Source organism: Aquarana catesbeiana, linkage group LG04, assembly GCF_042186555.1.
Source record: "Aquarana catesbeiana isolate 2022-GZ linkage group LG04, ASM4218655v1, whole genome shotgun sequence".
NCBI classification, from domain to species: Eukaryota; Metazoa; Chordata; class Amphibia; order Anura; family Ranidae; genus Aquarana; species Aquarana catesbeiana.
The window spans coordinates 624,207,752-624,220,936 of NC_133327.1; the positions used below are offsets into that span (position 1 = coordinate 624,207,752).

General features: G+C 42.8%; 1 protein-coding gene across 1 annotated transcript in view; it reads left to right on the forward strand.

Moving 5' to 3' along the window:
- The window catches only part of NVL (nuclear VCP like), a 133,752-nt gene extending 123,080 nt beyond the window's left edge, over positions 1-10,672 (forward strand). The window contains exons 21-23 of the mRNA XM_073628327.1: positions 392-480; positions 5,435-5,505; positions 10,384-10,672. Coding sequence (XP_073484428.1) covers positions 392-480; positions 5,435-5,505; positions 10,384-10,428 — 205 coding nt within the window. The 3' untranslated portion in view covers positions 10,429-10,672. The remainder of the gene's footprint in view (positions 1-391; positions 481-5,434; positions 5,506-10,383) is intronic.
- The last annotated feature ends 2,513 nt before the right edge of the window (positions 10,673-13,185 follow it).

Consider the following 13,185-nt stretch of genomic DNA (forward strand, 5'->3'; position numbering starts at 1 on the left):
TTAGGGTGTAACATGTTCCTAAAGGTGAACTTGACCTTTAGGTGCATGCTGCTATTTAATGTGTCATTGTAACAATTCAGGTGTCTTATACCTCTCTGAGATCACAGTACTACCTCTAAGACAGGCCATAGATTATGGAAAGAAAATCGCTCCATTCACCCATCAACAGTCAATCATTGGTGGGGAAATCCCTCCCATGGAGCTTTTATGTTCTCCTGCGGGGGGGGGGGGGGGGTGGTGCTTAGCAGGCCTGATAGGATTACTGTGAGGGGCCTGTAATCATATCAGACCACATCAAAAAAAGGACCTTTCACTATTTACCATGTATAAAATATATATATTTTTTGTTGTTGCTTATTGCAGTCGAGTTACACATTTCCTTGTTATGCAGGGGTGCTGATCTGTCAGCTCTGGTGCGAGAAGCGTCCATAAACACCCTGCGGGCTGAAATGTTGGAGCCGGGGCCAATAGGTTGTAGAGGTAAGTTTTATATGGGTAAGATTTTCTGGCCCTGAAGTGAAACTGTTAATTCAGCTTGCTGACCTGACGACACGCGGCACTCATTAACCACCTAACCCCTCCTATGGCAGCGGCCTGAGAGGCTTTCCTGAACCTTTCTTCTAAGGTTGGCTGTTCACCACCAGAATGACTCTCTCCATAGCAGTCGTTTTATGCAACAGGGTTTGCAGCAAATAGAATGCTTATAGAAAACTGGCATAACATGTCTGTAGTGCAGTTGCCAACAAAACAAACAACAGTATCTGAAAGATACTTAATAGGGTCAACCATATCTCTAACAATTATTCACATGTAGAAAAATTAACTTGTTTCTGTAATCTACATATTGTCAGCCTTTTCCATGACGAAACGTTCATATCCGAGTACCAGCAGCAAACAACCATTCCCTGAATTGTGTGCCACATACCAATTTCAGGGAAGATACTGTGTGCAAAGATAGCTTACATTCAGTGGCAGGTGGTGCTCAAAATTTTGGGGGGGGGGCAAAAATAAATACCACCAAAAGAAAGTTCTATTTGTGGGGAAAAAAAGGACATCAATTTTATTTGTGTACAGCATTGCACAACCGCGCAGTTGTCAGTTAAAGCGATGCAGTGCTGACTAGCAAACAATGGATTCCTATCTGTGGCTGATCACAAACACCTGGCCGTGCCCGCTGCAGACATATGCTGATCTGGGTGGTATACGGCTCTAATTGTGCATGAGATATAGGACAACTATCATCTTATCTTACCTATCTCTATACCTAACACACTTAAGGTAGATGTTAAATATGACAATGACATTTAGCTTGCTAAAGCACAGTTTATCATAACAAATGCCATTTTTTTTTTTCTTTTTTTGGAAAATTTTTTTTTTTTTTTTCATGCAGTTGTGCATCTTGGCACTTCTGATCTCCCACAGCCTCTTAGCAGCCACTCCTCATATATATCCATGCCCCCTGCACCAGCTACATGTCATTGGTTGGCAGGACGTTTCTGCACAATGCATGTTGCCACATCCGTCTCCACCAGAAGTATGTGAACCCAGGAAAACAATTGGCAGAAGGGAACAGAGAGTTGCCACTTTAACAGGAAGTGCCTGAACATGGACCTTCACAGAAGGATCGCTGGGTATTATTATAATGATAGCTGCAGATTTGAAAAGATTGGCTAGAACTTTGGAAATAACATTAACATGATGAAGATTGAATGAGATTGGGTGCACAGGTCACAGACAAATACAATCCAGTTGTTGGAACTGTCACAATACAGATGACACACATATACATCATCGGTCATTACTTCCTAATTCTCCCAAATGTAATGAGAAAGCCTGTCCTCTTATTGGATATGATGATGATCAGTGAACTCCTAGGATGTCTGACAAGGGGGATTTTTTACAGAATCAGCAAAACATCCGCCCTGAAAAGTTATTTCCCCATTCCCCTCAGGAATGAAACCCTGATTCCCAAACAAAGAGTTTCCCAGCTGTGTGGGCTGGTGGCACATAAACATGACATTGGGTGGAAGAGGCAGGGATGGAGCATGGGATGGATGGATGGTGGGTGAGCAGAGCCCATGTACTCTCACTGACGTCCCTCATGCAGCAGAAAGATTGTTCCACAAGTGAGGAGCTCAGCCATGCACTGCTGCTGGGGAAAGGAGGGGTCCTTTGTGTGCAGCTCACTCGCATCGCCAACACGCCATGGCATGCTCACAACACGCTTTTTATTACAGGAATAGATCATCAGACACAAAGCAAAGATCGGCCATAAGACACAAATAGTCATTCAGTGTCACAAAGCACTTTGCAGGCTTCACAGGGCTCTGGAAGTAGTTTGCATGCAGATCAGAAGGGGTTAAAGTCTGTCTGAGCAGAACTATGGGGGGAGGCGTCCTGATAATCAGCAGTCCCAGGGGATACACAGTGACAGAGGCAGAGCATTCACTTTGACAGCAACATGGGAAGCAAATGTCCACACAGACAACACAACTTGCCCCCTGTCTGTCAGTGCAGACACCCTCCGTCCTCTCTACACAGCCTACACCTACTTTCCTTCCCCTTCATTGTCTGATGATCAGTGGGGGGGGGGGGGGACACAGTTGTCCTGTTCTCCCACCAGCAGCACCATCAGATCCCCTCACCCAGACACTCAGCCCTTGTCCTGTCTGATAGTATGACATGGCAATGTTCTGATCCATCAGTACAGAATAACATGGCAATGTTCTGATTCACAACATTGCCATGTTATACTGTCAGTACTGGATCAAAAGAACATTGCCATGTTATACTGTACACATGAGGATGTCAGTACAGCACACAATAGCATTTAAAACAGTGACAGGGCCAGAGATTACCAAAAAAATCTTCAATCGACCTTCAGATATGCCCCGCTAGGGCTGTGCATTCCATCCAAAGCAGTGGCGACATCACTTCCGGCTTCTCACTGGCACAGAGAAACCGGAAGTGACGTTGGGAGGGAAAGCATCGCCCACATCCTACGGCAGTGCCAATCAACATAAACACAGCAAGAAGAATGACAGTATGGGAGTGTAGAGGCGTACTGCATTGCACCATAAAGCATCAGAGAACTCCGCAAATGAAGCATCTCGCCTGTAATCACATGATTGCATTGGTGTCACGCTTCCCATAGTGCACTGTGACCGGCGCCTGAACATAGTGCACTTAAAAGACCTTTTTTCTTTTTTGTGACCTAGCTTTGGACGGGCCGCCACTGCTTACGTTGTGCTATATATGTGCAGTGTGAGATCTAAGGCACTGCTGCACCTAACTCAGGGGTGGGTAACTGCGGCCCTCCAGCTGTTGTGGAACTACATGTGCCATTAGGCATTGCAAGACTGACGGTTACAAGCATGACTCCTAGAGTCTTGACATGAAAGAATGACTATTACTCCCAGAGGCAGAGACATGAAGGGGCCTGTAGTTCTGCAACAACTGGAGGGTCACAGTTTGCCCACCCTGCTCTAACTGCTAGTCTTACAAAATTTGCAATAAGATTTGGTGATGTCAAAACTAAGCTGCTCACTGTTCTCCTTGCTGGAGGCTCCTGTATGAGGAAGCAAAGCCCTGCTTCTATCAAGGTGGCCACCTCCACACAGACAGTGCAGAACAAGTTATTGGTAAGTCATTCATGGGGGAAAGATCAGCTGCAGAGAGACCACAGGCAATACTGGTGACAAGTCCTTTGCTTTTGCCTGCCTTTTTGTTTTGGGCACAGCATCCAGAGTTCAGTTCCTCTTTTGCTACAAAAGTTTCTTTATAGCTGATATACTGGAAAAATTCAAAACTACCCTTGCAGTGAGGCCTTCTTTCACCCTGCAAGTATTAAATGCTCATTTAAGGCCAGGATACCTTTTTTAATAAGCAGTTCTACTTGTCCTATCCCCAGGCTTTCTCCTCTGTGTGACCGGTCCCCCAAAGATGCCTCTCTTCAGCACTCTATCAGACGTAGGCACTCTGACATCATCACGTACAATTCAGGACAAGCAGTCCTGAATTGTAAGTGAGGACACTGATGGCCTGCCCAGAGCATTGGATGAGAAAACAAAATAAGTGTAGCGCTAATATAAGGATAAATAAAATAGCCTAAGAAGACCATTACATCATCAAAGCAAACTCAAAAAAGGATTATCAACAAAGTGCATCCAACAAAATGAAAGTCCTCAGTGGATGTGTGACTCCTATAAATTAGTGACAGTCCTCAATATGAATATGGCTTCGTAAGTGCATTTAATGTGCACGTGACATCTGCGATGAAAGGAACACCACCACCGACAATGGAGAGGCTTACCTGAACGTTTGAACCCAAAAGAGCAGGACGTGTCTGGCTGAGCTGTTCAGGTATCCAAAAAGAAAAACCTGTTTTAACTGCTTATAACGTGCAGTGGCAGCTGGTGCTCCATCGTCAGACAGACCTGACCATAGATTCCAAGTTATTTAGTAAGAGACATCACCCCTGAGGGACATACCGGTGTACAGACCATCCCGGGATCTTCCTGCAGCCTCTACGGAAATCCATACGTTTTGACCCAATCGAACGTATGCTCTTTTGGGTTCAAACGTTCCAGTAAGCCTCTCCATTGGTGGTGGTGTTCCTTTCATCGCAGATGTCACGTGCACATTAAATACACTTACGAAGCGATATTCATATTGAGGACTGTCACTAATTTATAGGAGTCACACATCCACTGAGGACTTTCATTTTGTTGGATGCACTTTGTTGATAATGCTTTTTTGAGTTTGCTTTGATGATGTAATGGTCTTCTTAGGCTATTTTATTTATCCTTATATTAGCGCTACACTTATTTTGTTTTCTGATTCATGCACATATCCTACTGGCCGTGTTAGCTGCTTATTCTCTAGGGCAGTGCAGAATTATTTGTTTTATTTTGCCAGAGCATTGGATGGAAGAGGCACCAGCCTGGTGGAGGTAGGGTTAGGTTAAGTAAAACAGTTTTTTTTGGTACCCTAGTCAAAAATGAGCATTTAACCTCTTGCAGTGTTGTGGAAAGCCTCATTGCAAGGGTAAAGTTCATGCTTTGGTTTTTTTTTGTTTTGTTTTTTTAACAAAGCCCACCACTCCTCCTACCTAGTATGGCCTTGCACTGGCCTCCGATGCTGTACAGACCTTCTCATTGGTGCAATTATGCGAAGAGTTAAGTGTTGTCTGGTGCTGACTGCTTCTGCTGTGTTACAGATGATCGGCGTACTTTACTACAGCCGGTATGCATCAGCATGACCTGGAAGAGTGAAAAGAAAAAGTAATAAATAGAACTTTAGAAAAATTTGGGGAAATCACATATTTTCTTCTGCATTAGTATGTGGGCAGCCTGTTAAACACAATTAATCCAGCATGACTATTATAGAAGTGCGACTAATGTTGTTTCTGTGCCTTTTTTTATTGGCATTACAGGACAGATCGAGGTTTATAAAAGACACTTTGAAGCTGCATTCAACAAAGTAAAACCATCTGTCTCCAGGAAGGTATGTCTTACAGCCGTCATTTATTGCTTCTAAATGCATTTATGAAGGAGCAAAAGGTGAAGAAACTGGTTTAATGAATATAAAACAAAATTGCTGTGCCTATTCAGCTGGAAATAAAGTGGAATGTCCTGGTCATGTGACCTGTATCTAGTGGAGGGTGAAAGTACACTCTGTTATTAAGTAAAACCACAAGAGACTGGCTCAGCAAGGATTGGAAACCAATGCAGTCCTTTAACCACTTCAGTCCTCTTTATGGAACAGGCAGCGTGGCTCATTTGTGGAAGTAGTATTGTTATTTAGGTTTCACCTCTATTATTACTAGCATGATTACTGGTACGAGTAATCTGAAAAGAACATTTGATTGGTTAATAAGGGCAGCACCTACACTGTTCTTCCACGTGGCTGGGTGCGAAGGCCTGAATGTTGTGTTAAGTTAGGCCGGCTCCAGGTTGGTACCACCTTCCTAACCCCTCACCTTATATTTTCTTAAATATATACCTTTTTTAATGTCTCTTTAGTCTGATCGTGTGATGTCAGAGGTCTTTCTATAGCAATGGGTAGGTCCTGAATCTTGATTAGAATGGTGCCATGTAATGACCTGGGACCTCTCTATGCAGCATTCTCCTGTGAGCCCAGGTTGGCTTGATGACCCATCACCACAGGACATTGATGCCCTGGGCTCATCAGAAGTGTATTCAATGACACTGGTTATCTTTTGGCCAAGAAAAGGACCGACAATAAATCATAGAATGTTGAGTATGTGGAGGAGATCACTGGAGATGGTGATTTTTGCAGAGAGCTGTTTTTGGTACTTTAACAGATGGTGGGCAGTGAACTTTTTAAAGTCAACCTGTGGTCAAAATAAAAAACTCATATATTCATTTCCACACTGTATTTCAATTATTTCTAGCCTATGCCTAATTATCTGAACAGTTTTGACGTTTGTAAACTTAGTGAAGATCCCCACACATTTACTCTCTGAATTCATGTCCACTATGCCCTGTGAGTAGGCTCTGCTGTGTCATATTTCAAAGAGCCTGCCTTCTGAACTACAGAGCTGCTGAGAGGAGAAGTTTCAGGATGTGGAGTTGGTACAGAAATTGCAGCTTGCAGGCAGCGAGGTTCCATGGGACATGTAGTCTTTAGAATCAAAAGTATACAGCAAAGGATAATCTACAAAGCATGGAGGGAATTCAGAAAGTTGTGGAAAGAGTTTTTCTCCAGCAGACAGGCAGCATTCACAAAAGAGATATTTCAAGTAAGCTTATATTGGGTTTTCAATAATTATTAATTGTATTGTAATCACATTGCTGTTTATTAAATGAAAGTGTATGCTGTGACCATAGAACTCCTTTAACCATTTCAGCCCCGGAAGGATTTGCCCCCTTAATGACCAGGCCATTTTTTGCGATACGGCACTGCGTCACTTTAACTGACAATTGCACGGTCGTGCGACGCTGTACCCAAACAATATTGACGTCGTTTTTTTTCCCACAAATAGAGCTTTTTTTGGTGGTATTTGATCACCTCTGCGTTTTTTTATTTTTTGCGCTATAAACAGAGCGACAATTTTGAAAAAAAAATAGTTTTTTTTACTTTTTGTTGTAATACATATCCAAAAAAATATGGCAAAAAAATGTATTCATCAGTTTAGGCCGATATATATATTCTTTTACATATTTTTGGTAAAAAAAAAAAAAATGCAATAGGCGTATATTAAACTTAACGTGTCTACAAAGGGAATAGATTTAGGGACTTTTAATTTTTATTGTTTTTACTGGTAATGGCGACAATTTGCAATATTTTTTTTTTTTTTTTTGCAGGACTGTGACATTGTGGCGGACAAATCTGACCCCAAATGACACTTTTTGAGGACCAGTGACATTACATTGATCAGTGCTATAAAAATGCAGTGATCAGTGTAAAAATGACACTGTCAGGGAAGGGGTTAACAGTAGGGAGCGATCAAAGGGTTAACTGTGTTCCCTGGATGTGTTCTAACTGTAGGGGGATAGGCTGGCAAGGACATGAGAGATTCCTGTTCCCGATGACTGGGAACAGTAGATCTGTCATGTCATCTGTCAGAATGGGGATCTGCCTTGTTTACAAAGGCAGATCCCCATTCTGCCTCTACTAGGCGATCGCAGTCTGCCCGGCCCACGGGTATGCTATCATGCGAGCTGCCATACAGCTACGGCGATTTGCGCAGGAGAGCCGACCTGCCGTCCTATAACGACGGCGGCTGGTCAGCAAGTGGTTAAAGTAGAACTATAGGCAAAACTGTTTTTGTTTTGTTTTTTTTGGTTTTGTTTTTTTCAATTTCAAATAGAGTTTGGGAGGGTTATAACCAAACAGGAAGTGAGAGGCAATACCAGCAAATTAAGGGAATTCCTTGAGGACCCCCCGGTCACTGGAACTAGTGTCCCCATTGGAAGATTCCCCTCTATTACTTTTCTGGGGACAACCCAAAGTTTGGGATTTTCTTTTACTTTCACTTTCAATGATAATGGAAACAGGAGAAATAGAGAGGGTGAATCTCCTTAATAGGGACACCGCAATAAAAAACGACAAGCGTTCTGATCCCTCTCCACTCTATCCAAAACTAGAAAAAAAAATTTGCCTTTAGTTATACTTAAAGTTTTTTTTGTATAAGCTGCTGTTGTATTTTTAAGTAATGGTTATTCAATGCAAGAAATCATATACTATGCCAGACCACGCTCAAATATATTATTTGAAAAATGTCATTAAGGAACCAACTCTGTCAGAGTTGCTCATTGTCCTGTCCGTCACCTGTCAGGAAAACTCCCCCTTTATTCACACTTATTGCAAAATCTTCCAGTACTGCAATTCTAAAATGCACACAACACAATGATCCTATTGAAAGTCCATTTGAGGGCACATTGCTTATTGCTGCTGGCAATAAGGACTGTGTTCTCCAGGCAGGGATCGGCTCCCTGTGCCCTCCTGCCAGGAAAACACAATATCTACGCAGGAGGAATCAAGCAATTTTCTTGCAGGAAAGAAAATTGTATTGTCTATGGTCTGCCTAAGGAAGGTTGACTGCATCCCTCTACTCAACTATGTGGGTTCAGTTAGGCTTTAAAGCCCAACTTCATCTAAAACTTGTTTTCTTTGTTTAGTTTGGAAGGATTAGAACCTCTGTCAAATTTAACTCCCCTATTTGGCACCACTGAGGAGAATCGCAACAATCATATTTATGTATTGCGGAAGTAAACTGGAGGAAACTCAAACAGGGAGAATGCAAATTTCCCATTCAGATTGCATCCCTGGTGGAAATCAAATCCAACATCGCAGCACTGCAAGCTAACACTTAGTAGATGTGTTTCACATTATTCCTTTGTTTTATAATCTGGGAAAATTATAACTTTTGTTTAGATTAAGTAATAGTGTAGTTTTTTTAATTATTTTTTTCGGTCCAATTGTAGTTTATCAGCAAATTTATACAAATCAAATTGGGGTAGCTTAGGGTTTTTGATGAATCGGCCAAAACTGAAGGAGCTAGGCGAAAATTTGTTGGCCAAACAGCGGCTGCAACCAGTCAGATGCAGCAACTGTTTGGGTATTTTGACAACCTGCAAACTGAATAGAAATCTTTATGTGAATGGCCAGCTTAAGTGATAATTGTTTTACAGTTGTCACTTTTTGCAAACCTCCTTAGCCCCAGAGGTTGAATCCTATGCTCAGCAGTAGACTTGGCACAGAGTGCTGTGCTGTGTGTGAGAGAAGCTGTCTCTCTACAGTGGTCCAATAGGCCCTCTGCTGAGTCAGACCTATAGCAATATAGTGATCAGCAGGGAGCAACAAGCGTTGTCAGTTGCAACACTGCAAGTCAGAACATCGTGGGCTCCACACAAAGTACAGAGGTCTCTCTGCAGCAATCTTTTGAGCATAGGACTCTTCTACTGGAGCTGGGGTAGGTACGACTTTATTTATTATTTATTTCAGGTACTTATATAGCGCCGTCAATTTACGCAGCGCTTTACATATACATTGTACATTCACATCAGTCCCTACCCTCAAGGAGCTTACAAGCTAAGGTCCCTAACTCACATTCATACATACTAGGGACAATTTAGACAGGATCCAATTAACCTACCAGCATGTCTTTTGGAGTGTGGGAGGAAACCGGAGTACCCGGAGGAAACCCACGCAGACACAGGGAGAACATGCAAACTCCAGGCAGGTAGTGTCGTGGGTGGGATTCGAACCAGCGACCCTTCTTACGACTTTGCACACCTTTTTTTTTTTTTAAGAACTTTTGGTTATGTTCACTGCCGCAGTTGCAAATGGTGTGAACAGGCCTTAATCCAAAAACTTATCTTGAGTGACCCTGATTTGTTTGGTTTGTATGTGTTCCTTTTGCTTTCTTTTGTTCCCAATAGTTGGGGAGGTAAACTCTTCAAAGCTTTAGGTCACTGCGAGCCTGCAGTTTCTGGCAGGAGTACAAAAGACAGGACTGAGCAAGTCCTTTCCAAGTAATGTTTCTTCCGCCAAGATTAGTTGGCTTTCGGGAGCTAAATGTCACCTGCACCTGGTGGATGAAGTGTTAATGAAAGGGCTTTATCTTGGTTCCTGGCAGGGTTGCAGAAGACGTGACGGGAAAATGAGCAGGTCCTTTCTAAGCAACTTTTCTTCCGTTAAGTATGGGCAGCATTTGGCAACTTACAAAGCACCAGCACCTGGTGGAGGAAAGTCCCATTAATAGGTCCCTGTAGTGCTATCCATGTTTTCTTACTTGGATGTTGGGAAATACTTTGCCCTGAACATCTTTGCTCAAGGGATTGTACAGTTTAGCAACTGCTGTGTGTTCCATAGAAACCATGAAAACAGTGAAATAACACATCTCTTCCTCTGCAGGATCAAGTGATGTATGAGCAGCTCCGCCTGTCTCTGAGCCGCTGATGGCCACCGTGAGGAGAGGATGGAGGGAATAATTTGACACAGCACAGCAATACAGTACCAAGTGTCTATGTGATGCAGCGAGACATGGCATGTTTGAGCCTGAAAGCCCACATTCTTCAGCTGAATCCTTGGCATAGACTGGAATGTGGCGCGTGTGGGTATATAAAATTAGAGATCTCCTCCCTCTACATCTCCAAGCTGTAAATAAACTAGACAGAAACTTCATTCTGTATTTTTTACACTATATGCCCTCTTGTTTTTATTTGTTTTTCCAACAGGTTACACCGCTTTAGCCTATATCAAATACATGCACATGTTAGGGGTATGTATTTTCAGGGTGGACAAAATAATAGAAAGCCCCTACCAAAAAATTTTGCTGCTGCTGCCGTTTCTTGTAAGGGAAACTGGTAGTAAAGCCTTACGGCTTCACACCTAGTTCCCTACTGTGCTTTGTGAATGGCTGGTGGCTGGGGAAAGAGGAGGGGGGCCAAACTTCCGGGGAACCTCACCGCGGTGAGATCATCCAGAAGTGGAGACATGTACCTGTGTGTGTGTGTGTGTGTGTGTGTGTGTATATCTCTATCTCTCTCTGGGGCATACCTGCAGAGGTCGCAATTGTGACCCAGCCCTATGCTCCAGGGGGCTCGTGCGCATTTTTTGTACCCCTGGATAGGAGGGGTGGCGGCAAATGGAGGAACCGACCCCCTCCATTTTCCTCCAGCAGCCACTGAAAGTCAGCTTCCCCTCCTCCTCCCTCCCACAGGCATTCAGCAGCTGCAGGAGTAAAAAGGAGAGGATCAATTCTTCTATATGCCACCCCTCTTATCCAGGTCCTTCTGCCCCCGGGCCCCTCTGTGCTTTTTCTGTGTTTACTATGCTTCTGTTTGTGAATGAATGGGAAGCTCTGTACAGAACTATTCCTGTCCATTCATTCAGGGAAGCTGAGGCTGCAGAGATGGAGATTGAGGTTTGTGTCCTCAATCCCCATTCTCTGTCTCAAAGGTGGAACATCGGAGGTCTGTTTAGACTCCTGATATTTCACCAACGCTCCTCAATGGTGCTCCCAAAAAAAAATTGTAAAAAATAATTTAACCACTTCAGCTCCTGAAGATTTTACCCCCCTTTATGTCCAGGTAATTTTTTGCGATACGGCACTGTGTTGCTTAGCCTGACAATTGCACGGTCGTGCAACGAAATAAAATTTATGTCCTTTTTTTTTCCCCACAAATAGAGCTTTCTTTTAGTGGTACTTGATCACCTCTGCGTTTTTTTTTTTTTGTTTTGTTTTTTGCGCTATAAACAAAAAAAGCTTGAAAAAAAAAAATAAGGGGAAGAAAAGGAAGATTTTGGTAGTAGGGGACTCAATTCTCTAAAGGACAGAGAGGGCAATCTGTCACAAGGACCTGAAGCGACGGACTGTATCTTGTCTATCGGGCGCTTGGGTTCGGAACATCACGGATCTGGTGGACAGATTACTGGGAGGGGCTAGGGAAGACCCGGCTGTCATGGTGCATGTTGGCACCAATGACAAAGTCAGAGGCAGATGGAGTGCCCTAGAAAACGATTTTAGGGATTTAGGAGCTAAATTGAGGAAAAGGACCTCCAAGATAGTATTTTCAGAAATACTACCGGTACCTCGAGACACACCATAAAGGCAACGGGAGATTAGTGCAGTAAACCAATGGCTGAGGAGCTGGTTCCAGACATAGAGAAAGCCAGTGTGGAATGTATTTCAGTGGGTAGTATTGGAGGCATTAGTGGTAGGTTGACTAAAACACCTAAACCCATGGTAAGTATAGTAACAATTCCTATTTGCAACCTCAGAACACCCAATAAGGAGATAGTATGCGTCCAGACAAAACTGCAAGGTATGTTCACTAATGCCAGGAGTCTGGCGGGACAAGATGGGAGAACTAAAGCTGCTACTGTATGAGGAGGAATTCGATTTTGTGGGAATTTCAGAGACCTGCTTCAATAGCTCTCATGATTGGCTGGCAACCATTCAAGGGTATTGATAATTAAAAGAAACAGGCGCGCTAATCTAGAAGAATATTCACAGTGAAAAAATACACATGACAAAATTTAAGGGCATAAAGTCCACCCCTACAAAAACAAGTGTATAAAAATAAATAAAAAATGTAATGACTCATAAAGTGAAAAATATACGATTCAGTTTATAAAAGGTGCATAAAAAGATGTGCATGAAAAATGTCTAACTGACAAACCCTTATACAAAAGGGAACTGAGTGAACCAAATATGTGAAAAATGCTGTGCTCTTCAAGGGAATTGGGGGGAACCAAATATAAGGGAACTTCAGTGTTCTTCAAAACGCAAAGACTTTAATATTCCATCATCACATAGATTCACTTCTTACCAGATAGCAGTAGTTTTAATTGGATAATAATCCCACAATGCTCCAACAGACTGGGCTGTAAAAACGAACCAAATTCCAGATAACAGCAGTATCAGACACTGGACAATGGTCCCATTAGGCTCCAACACCTTAAGCTGTAAAAACGGACGCAGGAATCACGGTATCTTTGGAAAAGCTGATATCCAATCTGGCAGATCAAGGATAAATCCCAGAGCATAAAGGAAGGATACCCTATTAGTGCAATATGTTTCAACAAAAGGGTTTACTAAAACAGCACACCAAAAACTTGCATCAAGGCCATCAAACATCAGCAAAAATAAATGCACATAAAAAACAGCGGTGGTTTGCACCAACCAGCTCAAACAGTTAGATGTCTCACAAT